At 53.8% G+C, this 21,175-nt stretch overlaps 6 protein-coding genes across 6 annotated transcripts; 3 read left to right on the top strand and 3 right to left on the bottom strand.

Annotated features, from left to right (window-relative positions):
- Positions 1-2,887: 2,887 nt before the first annotated feature.
- CkaCkLH20_13080 (major facilitator superfamily transporter) lies at positions 2,888-4,280 on the top strand (the record flags this gene model as incomplete). The annotated part of the gene is made up of 2 exons (XM_038895791.1): positions 2,888-3,712; positions 3,768-4,280. The coding sequence occupies 2 exons, from the start codon at positions 2,888-2,890 to the stop codon at positions 4,278-4,280; spliced, it is 1,338 nt and encodes a 445-aa protein (XP_038738944.1).
- A 165-nt stretch (positions 4,281-4,445) lies between these two features.
- CkaCkLH20_13079 (uncharacterized protein) lies at positions 4,446-5,378 on the bottom strand (the record flags this gene model as incomplete). Its single annotated transcript, XM_038895790.1, has 2 exons — positions 4,446-5,196; positions 5,254-5,378. The coding sequence occupies 2 exons, from the start codon at positions 5,376-5,378 to the stop codon at positions 4,446-4,448; spliced, it is 876 nt and encodes a 291-aa protein (XP_038738943.1).
- Positions 5,379-9,654: 4,276 nt separating this feature from the next.
- CkaCkLH20_13078 (uncharacterized protein) lies at positions 9,655-11,259 on the top strand (the record flags this gene model as incomplete). Its single annotated transcript, XM_038895789.1, has 6 exons — positions 9,655-9,816; positions 9,870-9,974; positions 10,030-10,326; positions 10,396-10,490; positions 10,533-10,600; positions 10,685-11,259. 6 exons carry the CDS (start codon positions 9,655-9,657, stop codon positions 11,257-11,259), a joined length of 1,302 nt encoding a protein of 433 aa, XP_038738942.1.
- Positions 11,260-11,614: 355 nt separating this feature from the next.
- On the bottom strand, positions 11,615-13,008 carry CkaCkLH20_13077 (FAD dependent oxidoreductase; the record flags this gene model as incomplete). Its single annotated transcript, XM_038895788.1, has 2 exons — positions 11,615-12,802; positions 12,856-13,008. 2 exons carry the CDS (start codon positions 13,006-13,008, stop codon positions 11,615-11,617), a joined length of 1,341 nt encoding a protein of 446 aa, XP_038738941.1.
- Positions 13,009-13,404: 396 nt separating this feature from the next.
- Positions 13,405-16,656, bottom strand: CkaCkLH20_13076 (uncharacterized protein; the record flags this gene model as incomplete). The annotated part of the gene is made up of 2 exons (XM_038895787.1): positions 13,405-14,579; positions 16,200-16,656. The coding sequence occupies 2 exons, from the start codon at positions 16,654-16,656 to the stop codon at positions 13,405-13,407; spliced, it is 1,632 nt and encodes a 543-aa protein (XP_038738940.1).
- An 825-nt stretch (positions 16,657-17,481) lies between these two features.
- CkaCkLH20_13075 (STAG domain-containing protein) lies at positions 17,482-21,074 on the top strand (the record flags this gene model as incomplete). The annotated part of the gene is made up of 2 exons (XM_038895786.1): positions 17,482-17,872; positions 17,935-21,074. 2 exons carry the CDS (start codon positions 17,482-17,484, stop codon positions 21,072-21,074), a joined length of 3,531 nt encoding a protein of 1,176 aa, XP_038738939.1.
- Between the last annotated feature and the right edge of the window lie 101 nt (positions 21,075-21,175).

The raw sequence follows: 21,175 nt of genomic DNA, 5'->3' as shown, positions 1-21,175 counted from the left end.
ATGTGAGGGGCGTCGGACGATGAAAAGCGAGCAAGGATGTTGGGATACTCGCATACGCCAGCGCATACACAAATGCGAAATGCGCATGCTTGCGAGGTGGCAGAAAATTGTGTTGGCACACGAAGAAAGGCATTGGAGGGTTCATGCGGTAGGGGAGGACCAAAAAGGCGGGTTTTCACAACTTGCGGGCGAGACGGTCGGGACTCGCGCATGGTTCAAATTGTCCGTGGTGAAGATGATGGAGGAAGAATCGCTCGTTTGCGGTTTTGTGCAAAGTTGTTTCCTATATTGACGAGGAGGTGAAGCTAGCCAGCTCTACTCCTGTTCCTTTGAGCTTCCTCTCTGGACCCCGGGTTGGAAGGGAGGGACTAAAAAGAGGCGATGCGGCTACGACCTGATTCTTTTAGTTGGTAGCAACGTTATTTGTATGGAAAAGCCAAATAAAAACGCATTGATCACGAACACGGGCATCTCGGGCCATGCAACGACTAATTGATGTGATGCGACCGGGGGGGGAGGCGGTTCAGGTGTCCCGCGGTTCCGGGCCGGAGCGGGGGACTAGATGAACGGAAGACGTTGAAAGATGGATTCGGTGCTAAACCCAATTCTGCACTAGCGCGCGGTTCTCGCCGTTGCATCCCGCTCCGGCTCGGGCAGGGAGGTGGTGTGGTGGCGGTTTCCGTTTCGTGAACCTAGGTGGTAAGGTAAGGTACGAAGACCTTAGGTAAGGTACCTGACGGGATAGAGTTCGTCAGCACAGTATTCAAAGGGCCGTGCGCAGCTCCCGACTGGAGCAAGCTCGGCGCTCTGGCCGGCCTGCGCCTGGGCAACCTCTTCACTCACATTGAGGCTGGGTTCGGCTTCTTACGTCATAAGTAGGCGCCTCAGAGAGAACCCCGCACTCACCTCACAAACAGTTTCCCCCCGCATTGGAATTGAAGCATTCACATGAATTTATTCAATTCGAAATTTTGCGCAAGCTATTTCATTTTCCTATCTACATCCCCAACCCTATCATACATACACAATGCGCAAGCTATGAGAATTACAGCTTAGTAGTTAAGCGCAATATGCGCAATGGCGATTGAGCGCTATGCTCAATTAATCTTTTGTTTTATTTATCATTTTTTCTTAAAGGTTGGTTAGAGATGGAGGCAAGCGCGCTACGGATTGTGCGGTGAGTTGAGTGGCTTTCGCCCCTTATTGGCGCACAGTTTCTAGATGTGATATGCGATGCGCGTTGTTTTTGTGTTTATTGTGTTTGTTGTTGTTGTTGTTGTTGTTGTTGTTGTTGTGGCTTTGTTTGTTTACTTTTGCCGTTTTGGAGCACAGCGTGGCGGTGTTCTCTGACCTTACCTGCCTTCCATGCGCAGCGCTCTGTTTCAGTGGCCAGGCAGTTCAAATTGCGCGAATCAAGGGCGCTGCGGTATCAAACACCCCTGTTTAGATCAGGAATAAGGCGGCGGCGAAACACACGAGAAGACTCGCTCCCCATTGTCTTTCTTTCTTTCCTTTAAAAAAAAAAAATCTCATCTATCTAGATCATTTCGCAGTACGTTCGCGAGGTGTTACCTTGGTTGTGGAGAGAGTGTCTGAGACAAATTGAGAGCGAGACGCTTATCCGGGTTGGACGGCAATGATAGAGTGATACCTACTGCGGCGGCGCGCAGTCAGTGATGATTGGTGGTAGTCGTCATTGGAGGAGGAGGAGGAGGAGGAGGAGGAGGAGGAGTTGTGTAGGAGGAATAATTAATGAGTAGGGCTGGGTTATCGTGGGCCGGAAATTAGTCGCCATTGGTCAGAATGCGCGCTGGAGGTTTGTTGTTGTTTTCCCATCTTCGCCGAGAGACGAAAAGTGGTGAAATGGTGTCGTGTCTCTGATACGACGTGGTCCTGAGATGCGCCAACGCGGTGGTGTGCTGTGCAATGCGATAGACTTGCCAATTGCATGCAAGGTGTTATTCGTGAGCGTGGGAGCGTCGGAATGCGCTTCGGGTCCGATTCGGCGCCGATGGCATCGGTTGGTGGGGCCATGTATCTGTGCGTCCTCCGCTGTCGCTCGTCAATCGCCGGCTTCGAACACCGCTTGGATTTGTTCGAATAATTTATCGCACCTACCCTAAAGTACTCTTCACTCAGGATCTTCGAATTCTAATAGCCTCGTTGCTCCTGAAAAGCGGTCTACTCTCACGATGTTTGAGCTTGTGTAACCCTCCGTTTTATGAACGGTGGGGTTATTCGGCAGGCCAGACGGTCGTGGCCTAGACCGGGTATCCCATCTACCTTACCTTAGATTCTGTCAACAGTCAACTCGCTACGATGAATATGGCTGAGTCCCCGCGAACCTTTGCATGCGATCCGTGACCCGGCTTGTCTGTCTGACGAGATATCCGGAGGCGCCCTTGGCCTAAGTATCTCAACCGCCCGGAATCCCGAGTCTGACGATGAAGTCGGCCACCCGCTATCTTGCCGAACGCCGGATGGATAAAGGGATCATCTAGGCTGTGCGCCTCGCGCCCTACGTCGTCTGTCAAAAAGTTCTATGCAGGCTGGTTCGTGGGGTTCCAGGCCGCCGCATCCGACCGCCGCAACGGGAATAAGCCCGGGACCTGCGACGCCGACGGTCTGCCGTGCATTTCGGTTGTCGGGAGGGGCGATCTCGGCCGTCTGCTTTACTAATAGACTGCCACTGCTCCCAAGCTTTTCGGTCGTGACGATGAGACCAGCCTCTCCCGATCCTCTTGAACATTTGTGCGACAACCTCTCGACCTCCTCCTGTCTCTTCGCCAGGCTGGCTCGGCTCCATGGACCTGAACAACCCGATAACTCAAATCAAGAAAAGCTCCGCCCATTACATATTCAATATCTGTCCTTTACGTCAGCAAACATGGCCGAAACGACAGACATCGTGAATAGCGCGGTCGATGGCCCCGCAACGGCCGGGAGTACGGAGAAGGGGTCGCATCGGGCGATCCATAGCGGCGGTCCGGAAGAAGTTCGTGAGTGGTCGGCCGAGCACGACCTCGTGTATCCCGAAGGGGGATGGAAGGCATGGTCGCAAGTGCTTGCCGGCAATATGCTCAACGCGCTAGCGTGGGGTTACCCGGCGACATTCGGCGTTTATCAACTTTTCTATACCGAAAAGCTGGGTTTGCCATCGGCTCAGGTGTCGTGGATCGGCTCGGTACAGATCTTTCTGACTTTTGCGATTTGCACCATCTCGGGCCGTTTGACGGACGCAGGATACGCACGTCAGGCTGTTCTAGTGGGCTGCACCGTCGTCGTCTTCGGCACCTTCATGACAAGTCTATGCACCGAGTACTGGCAAATCATGCTCGCCCAGGGCATCTGCACTGGTATGGGATTGGGGGTTCTGTTCATGCCCAGCGTCGCCATCATCGGATCGTATTTCAAGAAAAGACGGTCTCTGGCTCTAGCAATATCGGCCACCGGCACTGGCGTCGGCAGTTTGATCTTCCCGTCGACGCTGCAATATCTCATCCCTCGGGTTGGCTTCCCATGGGCCGTGCGGTGTTCGGCCTTTGTTGCGCTCGCCGTGTCCGTTGTTGCCAACGTGTTGCTGCGTCCGAGACTGCCACCACGGAGGTCAGGGCCCTTTGTCGAGTGGGCGGCATTCCGAGAGGGACCTTACATATTGTTTGCGTTAGGCGTGTTCCTGTATTTCATAGCTCTGTACTTTGGCTTCTTTTATGTGAGTTCGCTGAAGTGGTCTGGGCAAGTATTCTCTCTGCTGACGGTCACCTTAGATCAACACGTACGCTCGAAACGTCGTCGGCTTCTCAACCACCGAGTCTGTGTCCCTGCTTCTTATCACAAACGGTATGGGCATACCAAGCCGGCCGGTCGTTGTATACGTGGCCGATCGGTACCTTGGCCCGATTAACACCTTCACGCTTATGACCTTCATTCTGGGCTGTATGGAGTTTGCCTGGATAGGAGTCAAAACGAGGACTGGCATGTACATATTTAGTATCTTCTTCGGATTGTCGAACGGGGCAGCACAGGGCGTTTTCGTCGGCGCCTTAGCAAGCTTGACGGCCGATCCTCAGAAAATGGGCACCAGATTCGGCATGATTGCGACGTTGTCGGGATTCGCGTCACTGGCTGGGCCGCCAACGGCGGGTGCCATCATCGACCGGTCGGGCGGACAGTATGTCTGGGCCCAGGTTTGGGGTGGGGTGGTCATCATCGCAGGCTCGCTGACACTTGCAGCAGCGAGAATAGCCAAGGCAGGGAAGGCTTGGGGGGCCAGGTTGTAGCGAAGAGCAGTTGGACGCGAGGGGGCTGCGGCTGCGGCTGGAAACTGCAAGTGGTACCTTGAAAGACGACTTTGTATAGACTGGTTTGATAGGATTTCAAGCATGAGTGGCATGAACGCAGTAGAGAAATGAATATGAAGTTCTTGTTGATCAGGGGCACTCTCTTCAACTCCTTGTCAGCAAATCGAGAGTCTCGGAAAGAAGCCTCGCAATCTGTTTGCCATCCTGCCATACGAAGTCATGGTCGTGAGTGAGATTCTTGATGACGGTGCACTCGACGCCGTCATGCTTCAGCTTGGACACCATGCCATCAATCTCTGGCTCGTCGACTAGAGTGTCGTCTGGAGACCAGGCCAATAGGATGAGCGGCTTTGTGGGCAAAACGTCCTTGAAGCTTCCCGAAAATGTGGCCGGCACAACCTTGTTCCAGGCGGTTTGATCTTCGCCAAAAGCGCCGGCGATGAACTGAGTGTAGTTCTCATCATGACGTTCGTTGAAGGCATTAAGCTCGTAGATACCGGAGATACCGACGATGGCCTTTGGCATCTGGACCTCAGACGGCGGCGCGGCGCCGAGAGAAGCGGATCCCATGGGTAGCTGGAGGGCAAGGGTAGCACCGGCCGAGTGACCCATGAGGATGTAACGATCTCTGATGTCGTATCGGTGCTGGAGGAAGGCGAGGGCGGACCAGACATCACGGAGGTGGTCGGGGTGCTGAGCGGACCGAAGCTCGGCCGGTGCGGTGACGGCAGGGTCTTGCGGGAAAAGCGGATGCGGGGAAAGACGATAGTCAATGCTGATGAAGCCGCGAAGCTTCGACTTGGGGATAGAGGAGGCCTGTACGATCTGTTCGATCGAGGTTCTGAAATCCTTGAAGGTCTTCCGAGGGTCGCGCCAAGCACCGCCGTGAATCCAGCTGGTTACGAATCAGTCAACGGTTCAAGGTATGGCGATAAGCACTAGGTAAACTCACATGACCCAGTACTTGGACGCATCGGTAGCAGTGTCAGCAGCGGCAGGGAATTTCCATATGCCCAGCTTCTGGAGCTCGTTGTTGGGAGCATAGTGGTGCTCGGTATATTCCATGGAGACCGGCATGATGGACGTCGGCTGACGTCGAGAAGTTGGTGATTGTCGACTTGTTGCAGTTCCGATAGGAGATCAACACAGGGCAAAGCACAACCCACGCAGGGCTTAGAGCGACGGGCCGCCGTGTGGATTGAAAGGTAAGGAGAGGACGTTTGGAAATTTAAGAAATCTTCCGGTATGTCTGACAGACAGGAATGAGAGATGGATTGGTGAGACGGGGCCTCGTGCGTTTGATCGACTTGCTTGAGTGTGTTGCCGTTCCTGTTTCTATAATTTTCCCACCCTTCTCTGTCGTCTGCAGTTGGCGATTGCTGAGGTACCTTGAGGTAGGTAAAGTACCTCAGGTCGAGATGCGTGGCATTCGTGATAGGACAATACGACGGATACCGGATGGCTTGACGGGAGGGCAACTGCGGATGTGACTGTGGGCGGGGGTGGTTCTTTCCGCACTCAAGTCCATTCTCCGGGCTACCGTCCTTACTATGTACAACCGGCGAATATGCAACCGTTTCAGGCCATCCCGTTCCGTCTCGTTCCATTTGAGACGGGACGGGACTGGACAGGAGTGGGACTGACAGCAGACGCACGGGGCATCTCGCGACGGTCTCGTTGCCGTCCACAATCCAGAACCTAGGTAGGTGCACCAATACCTAAGGTACCTGGTAAGTAATGTGGGCTAAGGTAGGTAGGTAGGTAGTGCATGTACTTAACAATTTCCAATGCCCACCTAAAGGTAGCAATTGCCCTGTCCTGCCCTCCAAACTTCACCTCTCGCCATCAGTCCAACGGAGCTACAACACCAGCGCTCTTGCCTCGCGTCATTTATCACTATGCTGCCTTCTCTCGCCAATCGAAGGCGTTTGACTTTCTCGGCCTTCGCAGAATGATAGCCTCAAGCACACATCTTTCCAGAATGGACCCAGCTGTTCATGCTGTCAGGTCGACAAGTTATGGAGGCTCAAATAACTTCATCGTGGGCTGCTGGGCTTGATGGACGAACAACGGTAAAAGCCATCGTCTGCGTCGAGCCGTCACGCAATACGCAATACAACGGCTCTACCACCGCTTCGAAGCAGTCGTCAGCGGTTGGCACATGTGTCTTGGCCCATAGTACGTTATTTTTCGATGGCATACGCCGATAATGCCGTCATGTCCACAAGCAGCGTTCGTAATGTACCACCCCGTTTTCATCTGCTGACGAGCTGTGGTAGCACCACCACCACCATCGCTGACTACAACCCTCGTCGAAGGCTGTGGCCTCACGGGAAACGCCGTCAGAGAGTAGCAGGATGCTCTTGAGAATTAAGGCACGACAACGACAGACTGATGATGCGTCCCCGACTATGCACTGAATAATAGGCATGACATGGGTGCAGGGCAAGGATCACATCCAGGGTCTCCCGATGCGAGACCGAAGACCGGAGCATAGAGACAAGAGTTTGGCGCTGCAATGTCCGGTTGATGATTCTGAACCAAACTTCAACAAACACTTGGGTGCTGCGCAAATCACTCGGACTTACCTCTGCGGACCCGTGACTCTTGTTCTGATAGCAAGCGAGTCTCGGCCGAAGCTATCGAGGGTTTGATGAGAGGGTACGTATTCCTCGAGATGTGGGAGGGATGCCTGTAGAGCCCACCTGCTAATCAAGCACGCAGATCGTCGGTGCGGGTGCCTTATCTGTTGGAAGCCCGAGACAGGTTGCTTCTCCCGTCTTGAAACACTTCTTCAAGGGCTCTGAACGTCTGGCCTCTTTCAGGTCTCGATTTCTTGCCTTTCATACTCGAGTGCCCGCCCACGCGCGGAAATATCTCACACCAGGGGTATGGCACGTTTGGTCCTTCGACATCGGGCCACCGGGGGTTGTCAACGTTGGTTGTGGTCTAGACCCAATCGAAATGCCTCGGTACGTATTCTCCAGCATGGGTGATTGGAAAGACGAGGTATCTCACATTGAGTCCTCCGACGGCTGCATACTTGGTTATGCAAGGTACAGCATCGGGAGAACCAAGGATGATGTCGGCCGGAACGATTGTATTTTGCGCTCTGAATGATGATCCGATCCTCCTGAGTTCTGCTTCTAGAGAACTAGCACTGTTGCACTGTCCATGCCATGCACCCGTGACGCCTCTTGCCGCCAGTCTCCGTGGACGAACCCACGCTGCGGTTTCCTAGAGACAACTCTTTCCTTGAGATTCCAATCGCCAGGTACGACAAATCTCACGCCAGCTTTTCGTTAGCACGAATCCATCGTCGATTCCGGAAGACGCGGGTCCCGTGCCACCCCCCTGCCTTGAGAAGTTACCAGTACCTATACCTATCAGTTCTCGAGGACCCGACTACCCCCTCCACCACCTCTCATTCGCAACAACCGCAACACTTCTGACAATCTCCAGATTCAGCTCGAGTCCATCTGGAAGGACAAGACTTGCTCCTAGCGCCCGGAGCGGAGCTGCGCTAGGCCGTCCTGTCAAAACGCAACAGGGACCTTTGGATGGCTCTAGCACAGTCTCGGAGACCTTTCAGACCTCAAAACGAATTACACCGAGCATCAGCATTAGGAATGCGCCCTGCTCATCTGAACTACATCAAACTATTCAAACCCTCTTCCGAGAGTTCAGAACACGAAGCTCCTCGGCGAACCAATCAATTGCAACTTCAGTGCTTCTCCCTCTTAACCATCTGACGACCCTGGTTGATCCCCGCCCCGCATCGCTCAGGGAGCAGCCCGAGATGGGACGTTGATGGGACAAGGCACCAACAGAATGCAGGGGTTTAGCGCATCTCTGTGTGTTTTTGCCTTGTCGGGCTCTTGGCTTTATTGCAGCTCTCCCGTTGCTGTCTCCATCCACATTCCCCCCCCCGACGAGCAGCGTTGCGTTACGTTGAGTTGTTTCTTCTTCCGCCGCATTGCTTCTCAAAGCAAACCGAAGCCTCCAAGTTGGACTGCATCATCCGAACGCCGACCAGCCTGCGACCTGGCATGACCAACCAGATTCTGCCGCTTCGACGCTGCTTGCTTCAGCCAACATAGCCGACTGCTTCGCTTCGCATGTTGGATACCTCACAGCCCCCTGCCCTCTCTTCGCCTCAGCCATCCGTGCTACTTGCTGATGATGGCGCGCATTCTATTTCACAACCACGGTCTAGGAGCAGTCCTAATCGCCGGGCCTGGCCGTGGACGCGTTGCTATGCTCAGTCGAGTGCTTTCCGTGTTTTGAAGATGAGGCGTCGGTCCAGATTCAAACTCTAGCTTCTAGCTTCATTACAAGCCCTATCATGACGGGGATGAGCCCCCGGCAACATCAAATCCGGAGATCAATAGCATCGGCCAAGTCTGGTGCATGCGTAGGTTGCCGCCGAGATGTACCAGCACCTGGTCGACGGAACTCTTCCCTGTGATGAGATCTTGTTACACCAATGGAAGTCTTTGTGTTGGAAGAGCCTCGGAGAAGACTAGATATAGCAAGATACCACGATCCAGCCCGCAATTGTCCTCTCTATTTTCAGCCATCGGCCTGTCGATGGACGATTGCCTTCGTTTCTTTCTTTGGGAGGGCCCAAAAGAAAAAAAAAGGTAAAAAAGCCTACTCAGTTGATGTCCCAGTCTTCGTCAATACGTGTATTTCTTGCAGTCCCAATCACATTCTGCATATGTGCATGCGTAAGACGCACGCATTTGCAAATTACACTCGCATAATATAATTAATACGGACTCGGGCATGTCGTTCGTCGTCACTACATATGTACTTGTGTCGGGTCTCAAGGTCATGACAGGGTATCGCGTGCTTTTGCTCCTGTCCGTCCGTCGCTCAGCGGCATGCGTGGATAGTCTGCGAACAAAGTACAAATAATATGGTAATTATTTCCCAGAAATTTAAGCTCGAGAGTGTTATAAGCCAGTCTGGCCGGGCTTCTCAGGTCCATCGTGTCTGCATTCTCTATTTCATCACCATCCATGCAGCCAGCCCAGAATGGCACATGGTCCCTCGTCGCTCTCCACATGTTGACCCTGCCCTACGGGGCCCCATCTCCGCAGGTCTCAGACTCGGCGACCCTCTTCCATCCGCCTTGGACAAGTTGGATTTGTACCCATGACCATCCAAGGCAAGCCAGGACGGCAGCCCCTAAGCATGGGAGCGCCGTCAATCACGGTTGATCAGCTTAAATCTCTTGGGGCCGCATCTGAAGCCACCCCAGCCTGCTCCCTTTCTTCCTTTCCTCCCCGTCCGTCATGTTCTTTTTCCTACTTTTGTCGTTCCCTTGAACATCACGTACAGCAGCCCTATGGCTGAGGTGGATTTGACAGAGAGCAACGGCACTGCCCTCGTAGCCACCGCCGTAACATTCCTTATTCTCTCCTGGTTTTCTGTCATTCTTCGAGTCTATGTTCGCGCTTTTATGACCAAAGGCTTTCAAGCAGATGACTGGCTCATGCTTGTTGCCCAGGTAAGTTGATCCAACGCGCTTGTATGAGATGCCACCTTACATGGATATTACAGGGGGTTTTCACTCTCTCTTGTTCTCTGATTCTCGCCGGCGTACATGTTGGCTTGGGACACCACAACCGGGCTCTTGGCCAGAAGGAAGAGATATCGGCCTTGATGGTGCGTTGTTTGCGGCCTCGCGTTGCGCCACACTATTTTACTGACAAACATAAAGTATCAAGCGTTAGCGACAGCCACGTATGTGTTGGACATGCTGTTCATCAAATTGAGCATCGGTTTCTTCTTATTACGTCTCTCCAACTCCAAGGCCTACAATTGGATCATATATATCAGTCTGGCAATCGTTACCGTCTGGAGTACAGTCATCTTTTTCTGGAATGTTTTCCAGTGCTCCCCGGTGCATGCGCAATGGGACTATACCATCCCTAACTCTCAATGCGTGTCGCCAGACGCGGTTGTGGCGGCCGCCTACTCAATCAGTGTCATGACAATCTTGAGTGACTGGCTATATGTGAGCAGCTCCCTACTCTCCGCTCTAGCTAGAGACGCAAGATAAATGCTGACTATCCACCCTCAAAAGGCTCTTATGCCCATACCGATGATATGGAACGTCAAAATGACAACCCAAGCCAAGGCCACCGTCATTGTTATCCTTGGACTGGGAATCTTGCAAGCGTCATGGCATACAACGTCATGACAGGCCTAACTTGTCAATAGCGCTAGCATCGCTACCCTTATTCGACTCAAGTTCCTGGCCGATCTCAGTGACTTGAGCGATATTCTTTGTATGTTTCACGTCAATTTCTGCGCAGAAAGTCGCCTACATTACACGGAGCCATCCTCAGTGACCCGTGCTGACTTCATAATAGTTATGGGAACAGATGCCATGGTGTGGACTCTCGTCGAGCCCGGAGTTGCCATTGTCGCCTCAAGTCTGGTCACGATTCGACCCCTTCTTCGAGCGTGGCGACTAAGCGGTTTCACTTCGACCGACCGAACTCCAGGGATGAGTGGTGTGGGTGGTGGGATGAGATCGGGAGGCTTGAGGTCTGGGACAACACGATCGGGTCGCCTCCCGCCGGGATATGGTGTCGGCGACATTGACGTGGACTTGGAGTTAAGTGGCATTGAAAAATACGAAAAAGAGATCGGCTCAACGTCTCGATCAGGCACACGCCCCAACGACTCGATGTCTAGCTCACAAGTTGTATCGAAGGAGCCGGACGGTCCGCTGACCCCGGACTTCATGACACCACCAAATCGAGGTCGATCAAGCGTTGCCGGAAGCAAAATATACGTCGTCAAAGGCGAAGACCGGCCACGTGATACCTGGACAAGATACGGACAGGAGTCGCCGAGCGCATCGTCTGTCGAGCTTGATGGTCTCGATGCGCAAAGTCAGCATAGTGGACGAGTCGGCCTTGGTGGGGGTGGGCATAATTGAGTCTATTAAAGAGACGAAGATGAAGATGACCTCGATACTTGACGTGACGGCAATGCGGCTTGTCTAGTTTCACAGTAACTGGGGCTTCATGGTTCGTGAGGAATTTCGTAAGGGACGGCTCCGTCATCGCGCGTTCATGTTGCTATCTGTTCTGAAAGTCAAGATAGGAGAATCACATGTATACCTTCGTGCCAAAAGAACCAGACGTGTGTAGAAATGTTTCATAGAGGTTCGTTGATATATGGATAGAGTGTTCCGCGACTACTTCAGACCACCTGCGGGCGACCAGAAAAAACGACTGTAAAACTTGCTCGTCGAGAACCATTGATGCATCGGAACATCCAGCCACCAGTAATCAGTAAGGATCTTGGTTGTATGCCTTTTCCGCTTCGTCGTATGCGTCATAACCATAGAGAAACCCCTGGATGTCCGGACATGTCCACCGTGATGGGAACCCGGATTCCGGGCTCCTGCCCGGCTGAAGAGACGCCGTCATGATTCTATCGCGCCGCTCTTGCTCCGGCCCGTCAGGCATGTGGAAGTCGTCTCGCTGGCGGAAGGATTCCATCACGATACGCTGTCCGCGACCCTTCCGCAGTTGCTGGTACATTGCCGCTGCGGCAGGAAGTTGTGTTACCTTGGCCTCACGACTGCTTACCCTCCCTAGGAGATAGCCCAAGACAGCGCCATCTTCAAGCGACGAGTTTGCTCCTTGGGCGAGGTAGGGCAGCATTGGATGGCAGCAGTCACCGGCCATGAAGAACTTACCATCCGCACTGACCCATTGCTCTAGCGGCTCGATCCAGCATAGCTTCCATTTATGTACGCTCTCGACTTGGTCGAGCAGCTTGCGTAGGAGGGGGTCCCAGCTGGAGAAGAGCGAACGCATCTCCTCAACATCGCCAGCGACCTTTGTCGAACCTTCGGGCAGGTTGTCGGGAGACAGAAGACCGAGGTTTAGCATGCGGCCCTGCTTCACCGTATACGAAACTCCGTGAGATTGAGGGCCAACCCAGAAGTGAACTGTCTCGGATTTTATGAAGGCCTCGAGCTCTTCCGTGTGGGGACCTTTCAGGGAATCAATGGGTATGGCGATGCGAAAGGCCAAGTCTCCAGTCAACGCGGGGGGGCTAGGACAGCCGAGGAATTGGGCGCGGATGGTGCTCCACATGCCGTCTGCGCAAACGACGACATCACCGGATATCGTCATGCTGGAATCGGAACCGGATTCATCGTCAATGATAACCTCGGCGCGGTGAAAGTCAACGGAGCGGGCGCGGGAGGCGAGACGGATTCGCACGCCCAGAGCTTCACAGCGGTCTACGAGGGCGCGCTGGAGCTCGACGCGATGTAGGCCCCAGAAGGGATGTCCGTAGCGAGACTGGACCGTTTGCTGGAGTTCACTTTCGTGGGCGAGTATGCTTGTGCCATCGTAGCGGTGGACAGAGAGGGTTGAAGGGAGAGTTGCGAGGTTCGAGAGTGTCGGGTTGAGGCCCCATGCCTCGAGAAGGCGGGTTGCGTTAGGAGTTAGTTGCAAGCCGGCCTTGAAGATGTGAGCGCATGACATATCTTTGGCAGGGAGGTTCGTACCCCTACTTCCTGGAGCTCCTTCACTGCCTCGAGAATGGTTACACGGTGGGAGGGATTTGCGATCTTTGTTGAGAGTGCCGTGGCCAGGCCTGCGAGGCCGGCGCCGATGATGATGACATGGAGAGGCTCTGATGATTCGGATACCAAGGCCCCGCCCATGTTGAATATTTGTAGATGAATATTGTGAGAGCTTTGGTTTTGAATTCCATAGACGAGGTATACTTCCGTACTTCAAGCGAGACGTAGCGCTGAGAGACACCTTTCCCTCAAATTCTTCTCCTTCTATCAGCACCAACTCGACGAGCTGCGAGAAGTTTAGACGAGAAACTGGGTTAAAGACGTTGATGACAGCACGCACACAGGCACCGATGCGGTGGTTGGGTCGCGGAGGATATGCGGAGTGTGGGGAAGGCCGATAGGACAACGCCGTCCCCCTCGCGTTCGTCCCATTAGCTGCAGTCCGATTTTAGGTAGGGTATCTTTCTTTTTTGTCTGTCCGCCCCTCCCCGAAAGCTAGCGTAAATGTATGCGGCCTCATCCGACTACGTTAGCGCTCTACGACGCCTCCTCGGAAACGACGAGATCCTCCGGATCAACAATCCACTCTTCTTCGTCACCCCATGTAGGAGCGAGTACGAATCTGCCCATGATTTTGCCCATACCAATGCTGTCGCCGCCAATGAAGCCCTGCTTCGCCTTCTCGTCCGACTCCTCGACAATGACTGCCGTTGTTAGGAAGTTCATTCCTGCTGCTGGGCTAAGCTCGAGCGTGCGCCCGCCCCAATCCAATTCAACCTTGCCAGATTTGCGAACCTTGAGCTTGCCCATCATACCAGCTTGCGATACGAGCTGCGATATGTCGGTGAGGTCAATGTTCTTGTCAACTTCTTCGGCTTTGGGCTTGACATCATCCTCTGAGTTGGTGAGATCGACAGGTCCGCCAGCTGGATGATCCAACATGACCAAGTCGTCCGGCTCGGGCTTCACCTTGGGTGCAGTCGTGGGGTGCAATGGCGGTAGGAGGGGGGGGAATTGGAACAGGTACAGTCGTCCATCCTTGTCCTGCACGGCACCATCCTCAGGCGCTTTCGAGATCTCGTCGGAAACGGTACCTAGCTCGCTGAGAAGAAGTTGCATATCCTGGGTGATCATGTCCAGCTCAGGATCGGCCAGAGCCTTCTTGACCTTCGGTTCGGGCGTCACCTTCTCTTCGACCTCAGCATCCGCAGACTTCACCATGCTGAGGTCGACCTCCATTGCGCCGGTTTCGGCTCCTGGCTCCGCCTTGATCTGCACGGCACCCTTGGGTGCCGCGTGCCAGACCTTGCTGTCGTCGTCCACCTCAGGGGCAGGACCAGCCCACGAAGCGCCTTCGTCAACCCACAGGCTCTCTTCCGTCTTGCCGTCCTCTGCTGCCTCGAGCTCTGCCGTTGTCGCGATGACCTTCTTCTCTTCCTTTTTGTCGATCCTAGCAATGCCCATTGGCCAGATATTATCAGGCTTAGAGTTAACCAGGGCTGCGGTATCTTCGTCGTCGGAGTCTGGTTCGCGGTCGACCAAATGCCCGGCCAGTCTATCGGCATTAATTCTGGCTTCGCGGCGGCCTGAGGCTTCACCGAAGGCGCCTCTTTCGCTCTTGGCGCGGCCGCCTCCGCCGAAGAATCCACCGCCAGAACCGGAGCCACCACCACCGCCACCTCCTCCCCATCCGCCAGAGGACCTTGAGCCTCCTAGACGCAAGTTAGCATCATATGCCAAGAGCATCCTGTATTCCTAGGCTTACCCTCGAAGTGTACTTGTGAGAAAGGGCCACTGGCAACTGAAGTTCGTCCCATCATTCCTCCTCTGCCCATGGCGTCTCCCCGCGCTCTCCGGCTGCGACCTCGGGAACGAGCTTGAGCTCGAGCCTCTGCCTTTGCTCTCACATTATCCTTATCTTGCTCTTGCCGAGCGAGAACGTCTCGCGACGCTTCATCTCTGCGAATGACCCTGGGCCGAAATCTGGCGACCGAAGAACCCCGTGTAGGTTGGCGCGTCGCGGGATCAGATGTGGATGGTGTAGCGGTCGCTGAGGCAGTACCGAGGGCCGAAGATGGTCTCGAAGCGGGCGCGGAATTATCGGCGCTGGGCGTCGCACTGCTAGCAACTCGTGCTCCTCGTGCTCCTCTGCCTCTTGTTGCACCTCGTCCGCGGGCTCTGGCGGCGCCTCGCGCCGGAGGAGCGCCCTCGGGCATAGTATTTGACGGCTGAGTATACGTGCGTGCGTGCGTGTGTGGGCAATGACAAAGTAGACCGTAAGCCTCGGATGTATACGGAGTCAATTGACGGCGTCGGAATGACGAATGTGCAGTGGTGATTTCGCGAGGAGTTGTCGATGAGAGTGAGAGAGTCACAGATGCGGCATCAAAAAGAGAAAAAGATGGTTTGATTACCTTAGCGTGGTGGGGGACTAAGTTCAAGGAGGGGACACCGGGCCTAGGTAGGTGCCTTCCAGGTTATCTTAAGGTAGGTTGTACTTTTCGACAATTTCCCTAAGGTAAGGTAATTCCACTTAAAGATGAGGTAGGTACACTTAATTATGTTCCAGGTTCTCGTTAAGTACCTAGGTGGGGGTTGAGTCACCCCGCGATGTTCACTCTATGCATAGTAGTGTATTGAGGTACCTACCTACCTGTTACGGCACCTACTATGTACCTTAGGTAGGTGCCTAGGTAAGTAAGTAATGGAGTGCATTAAGGTAGACAAGTAGGTTGCCAAACGGCACCCAGATAGTTCTCATTTCATCCATGAATGGGTTTCTATGAACAACAAGAATTCTCACTTGACACACATCAATGCCTGCTCCCCGAATACGCTTGCAATGCCCCCCTCCCGAGCCAGCATTTCTCCAATCCATAGACGCCCAGCTTCAACAGTACCCGCTCCAAACTTGACGATAACACAGCCCCTTACTCTAGCCGCGGACCAAAGTATGCTTTGCCGTGTTTCCTTTTCCATGCGCTTCAGCCGCCATAACTCATTTTCTGTCAAGTTGCTTTCTTCCTTTGTCCGCGCTTCTTCGGACCGGAAATCTCTGGCGCCAAGTCGAGGCAAAGCTGCGAACTCGCCGAGGAAGAAATCGCCTATCGTCTGCATTTGCGGTCCACGGAGTATGAGGGTCCCAAATAGCCCATTCCCATGCATCGACTCCCGTAACGACCTGCCGACCAGGTCCCGATTCTCTCTGTCCAAAATGACCGTATCTCTCACGAGAAGGCGGTCCTTGTTGCTTGGAGTTCCTGGACATGACCAAACTTCATTGCGCCCAGACCACTTGACGAAACTCCAATCCTCGCCGCGAGCCGTCCTACCTTGGGTCACCCAGTCTAGGATACAAAGGGAGGCAGTTGGTGCCGCTATGAAAATCTGTGTCTGTTCATAGACACTTCCGTCGAAGGGTTGCACTGGGTCTGGCAGAAGACACAACCCAGCATCATCTTCGATGTAGACTCTGAGCTTTTGACGCGTGACGACATCGGGAGAGGGGGACTTGAAGATCTTGGTGTGACCTTGAGTGACAATGCCGAGTTTTGCTTCGGGAAGCACGCGTATTGTCAAGTTTACACTGTCGCCGCCGACCAGTCCGCCGCCATAGGATAGGAGGAAGACCAAAGCGCATTTCTGATCGGCTGCTGGGGAGGGCGAGATGAGTTTCAGCGGGTATTGGTATGACATGGTCTGAAGACCTGAAAGACCGTTGGGAAGGATTTGTGCGACAATCTCGCCCTCTCCGGCAACAGAGGATGATTTCGGGAATGGCGAATCCATGGTTACGTCGGCGCGGAGGTCTTGAGGAGTTGCTGAGGGTTGTTGTTGCAAAGCCTCGGTCAGTCAGGTCATCGTTGACTGCCTCCGTGCCCAGCTAACTTCGGTTACTATTTTGATGTCAGAGGAAACATTACTGTCATGAGTACGTAGTCGTTGATGAGAAGCGATGTTCGCTCACCTCCAGAGCGCCAAGTTATGTGTTATTCGGAAGAACAAGCTACCTCTCTCAATTACCAGACAGCGATGCCGGGCTAAGTAATCAAGTAAGGTAAGCGCTTGGGGGCATGAAAAGCTGGGTTTCCAGAGTACGTACTGTGCAGTCGACCTCGCCCACATCCCTGCCTTTGCCCTGGTGTAAGTCTCATGTGCATCTACAAACAAAAAGACTCTGAATGATTACATGCAGGGCCATCACGGGGACTTCGTAATTGCTTGACCCTGCTTCTCTTTCTTTTCTTGTTTAATTCCCCCGTAGAGAGAATGATAGGCACGTCGAAGGTGGTGTGCATTTACAAAAAGTACGTACTATGTATATTACCTTACCTTACTCTTAGTTTTTGTGCTCCTTCCCCGCCAGGGGCTGACTACACAGTGTCGGTCATCCAAATTACACGTTGCGACCGCATCTGGATCCACCGTCCTCACACCCGCGAATTTGGAGGATGCATTGCCTAAACACCTTCGACGTACCGCACTGCCTGGACGCGACGTTTTCCCTTGTATGCGCCACGTCCCCGACCTTTCGCTCATCGGCGCGAAATCATTGAGGCGATTGCTTCGACTCATCTACACGTTCCAGTATTTATCTCAGAGCTACGCGACGACATGGAAAGCGCGACAGCTTCCCCCGAACCCGAGTCCTCGTCGCGTCGCCGATCCGGACGCGTCGTGAGAGCCCCCGAAAAGTTCAGCCCGGAGCCCGTCACCGCACCGAAGCGCAAGAGAGGCTCTGATCACGACGAAGACGATGAAGAAAATGACGAGGACGGCGCATTGTCCGATGCCACAATGAGCGATGGCGATACCGCCGACGAGCGTCCCCGCCCTAGGCCCAAGAAGCGATCCACCGCTCAAGGGAATCGCGCGAGGAAGCCCGCTACCAAAAAGCCCAAGACCAACGGTGTAGCCCCGTCTGGCCATTCGGCGAGTCTCCCATCGCGGCCTAAGAAGACTGTGAGGATCGCTGCGGTCGAGAAGCAGGGCGAGGGCCTGTATGGTAAGCTGTCGTCCTGGAATGTAGCTCCCCAACTCTCACCTGTTGCTGACACCCTCGTGTAGCCGATGTCTTCGGCTCCGGTCTGCCCTCCGAACACATTGCCGACAAATGGCAAGAGAGATACCAGGCCAATGATGCTCTCGCCGTGGTTGAGCTCGTAAACCTCGTACTGCAAGCGTCTGGTTGCGACCTGCAGATCTCCGAAGATGATGTTCGCGACCCAGATAATTGCCAGGCACGCTTGACCGAGCTCCAAGATCTCTTCCAAGAGGCACGTACCACTCATGACGAAGCAGCTGTGTCCATCGAAGTTCTTGCTAACATCATGCAGGAGCAAGTCACCGAGTACCCACTCATCTCCCGGGCGAAGAACAACAGAGTCTTCCGCGACCTGCTCATCAACTTTTTTCGGGCCCTGGTTCGCAGTGTTCACGACACAGATGTTCTGTACAACGATCACACCCTGATGGAGAACCTCGTTAGATGGATAGCGTCCATGTCGACCTCGTCACTTCGTCCGTTCCGTCATACGGCGACAACCGTAATTCTCTCACTTGTGCACGGCTTGATCGACGTCGCCAAAACTCTCGATGACCGAATCGGTTCAACTGAGCAGCAAGTCACGCAAGCCAAGAAGGGCAAAAACAAGGCAAAACTTGCCGAGATGCAACATAACCTCGACGAGGCCAACCATAGCAGAGAGTTATGTTCACACCACATCAAGGACTTCTTCGACACCACCTTCATTCATAGATACCGAGACATCGACCCGCGTATCCGGACGGAGTGTGTCGAGGCCCTCGGGTCGTGGATCATTGGGGTTCCCACACTTTTCATGCAGCCAGAATACCTTCGCTACTTGGGTTGGATGCTCTCAGACACAGTTGCTTCCACAAGACAGGAGGTCCTGAGACAACTAGCTCGCATCTTTAAACGCGGTATCTCGCAGCTTGGTCATTTCATTGACCGATTCCGTCCCCGCCTCATTGAGATCGCCACCAAGGACGCCGAGGTTTCCGTCCGCGTCGCAGCCATCTCGGTCATCAATGTTCTCCGGGACGCGGGAATGCTAGAGCCGGAAGAAATGGACACTATTGGCAAATTGATTTACGACAGCGACATCAGAGTTCGGAAGGCCGTTGTCAGCTTCTTTGTTGCCTGCGTCGAGGATTTCATCAACAACAAGGTGGAAGAACTCGGAGGCCAGGATGCTCTGGACGAGCTTTTTGGTGAAATCGAGGATGATGACTACGAGTCACCTCGCGGTACGTGGGTCAACATCAAATGTCTAGCAGAGACACTCGCGGCATATGACGAGCAGGTTGAGGGCGAGCGACCAGACGCCAATTCCCAAGGTCTGGCCGTGGCCGCCGATGTCTTGCAAGCAAACGTTCCGGATACTAGGATTTCGCTCGCTGCCCAGGTACTTTTCGAAAAGGTTCCCTTCGTCAAAGAATGGGAAGTTCTTTCCGGCTATCTTCTCTACGATCACACAGTCAGTTCCAAGTCGAGGTCAAAGAGCACTTCCACGGAGACGGCGTTCAAGAAAGCTGTCGGCCCCGTCGGATCGGAGGAGGCCATCTTGCTCGAAGTTCTGGCCACCGCCGTCAAGATGCTGCTTCTCCAGTCCGCAGAACTTGAGAAGGCCAGGAAAAGAGGCGGTCGCTCCGAAATTACTGAGGCGCATGAAGACACCGCACTTGACTTGGCAGTTGCTATTCCTCGGCTGCTAAACAAGTTTGGAGCTGATCCTGCAACCGCGACAATCGTTCTCAGGATGGAACACTTTTTGGATCTCGAGGTGTTCCAAATACTGAGGCAAGATTCCTCCAAGTACGAGAAGCTATTGGACGAGATCAGCACCCAATTCAATAGACACGGCGATAAGAGAGTCATTGCCGAGGCAGCCGCAGCCCTACTTCACTCCCGGCAGTGCGAAGAGCTGGAAGAGTTGACAGACGGCAAGCTTGCTGTTCTGTGGGAAAACGTCATTAACACCCTCCGCGGTTTCGACAAAACTTGCGAGCTTTCCATCCGCGGCAATCTGGAGGAGGAGCACCTCACAGCTCTTTCGACGGTACTAATGAAGATAAGTGAGCTCGCTCGGATCTCAGACCCGGTCGAAGTCTTGGAAACTGAAGGACGAGCGGCGGATTCAATGTCGTCGCCTATAGAGATTCTGATCAACATCGCAAACCGCGGTACATTCGACGACGCCAACGAAGATCTCGAAGACTTGGAAGATGAGGTCGCGTCTTTCGCGATCAAAGCTACTCAATTTTACTTCATGTGGAAGGTCAAGAGTCTGGAGAAGCTCATTCAGAGCGGAACAGAAATTCCCGACTCAGTCGTGGATTCCCTGTCAGTCTTGCGCAAGAACTACGACACCAATCTAATCAAGACGCTATCATCGCGAGCAGTCATTGATGACACCCGCCTGTTCGCGGCCGGTGCTCTCTGCGATGTTCACGTCCTCTTTGGCACATTACGCAGTCTGGTCGAACCCACGCGAGGTACTGCGATGTACAGAAAGCTTGCTGGCCTGGTACGCGAACTCGAGCCGCGGCTACTGCCCGAACTTGTTTCCATTTACGATGGCATTGAGAAGGGCTACGCCAAGAAAACAAAGAAACTACTCAACGAGCCAGCCGATGATGAGGAGCCAATGGACGACGATGACTCTGATGAAGAGGAAGACGATGATGAAGTACTCAGCCACGAAGAGCGTCTCGCTTTGGAGCTCAAGTCGGAAAAGGCTCTGTGTGAACTGGCTGCTAAGTACGTCTTGGCCATCGTTCAAAAAGTCCTGGACCAGACCGGTCCTCACGCTGGCAAGCTGCGCAAGCGGCTTCTGCGGAACCAGACCCGGCTTGGTAAAAATTTCAGTGAGGTGGTCGCTTTCCTTGACGAGAAGAAGATTCGAGAGCACCTGTCCGGCAAGAAGCAGGCTCAAAGGTCGAAGGCTACTTCATCCAAGCCAGCATCCAAGAAGCCGTCGCGGAGCGAGGAGATGGTTGTCGATGACGATGACGAAGAAGAGGAACCCCTGGAGGAGCCTGAGGCAGAACCGGAAGAGGGCTCCAGAGAAGACCTCCTTCGGCGTGAACTATTAGAGGAAGAAGAAGAGGAGGAGCCCGAGCCAGAAGAGGCCCCTATTAATCATGATGTCGAAGACGACGACAACGACGTATTGGGCGATTAAGCAGGCCTAGGGCGGGCATGTCCTATCGTTTCTTTGCTCTGTTCACAAGCGGCATATGCGGTTTTAGGTACTCTGTCCACTCTCCGATGTCTGACGTGGAG

This window comes from Colletotrichum karsti (assembly GCF_011947395.1).
Source record: "Colletotrichum karsti strain CkLH20 chromosome Unknown Scaffold71, whole genome shotgun sequence".
Lineage (NCBI taxonomy): Eukaryota > Fungi > Ascomycota > Sordariomycetes > Glomerellales > Glomerellaceae > Colletotrichum > Colletotrichum karsti.
This window is presented reverse-complemented; position numbering and strand designations above follow the sequence as displayed.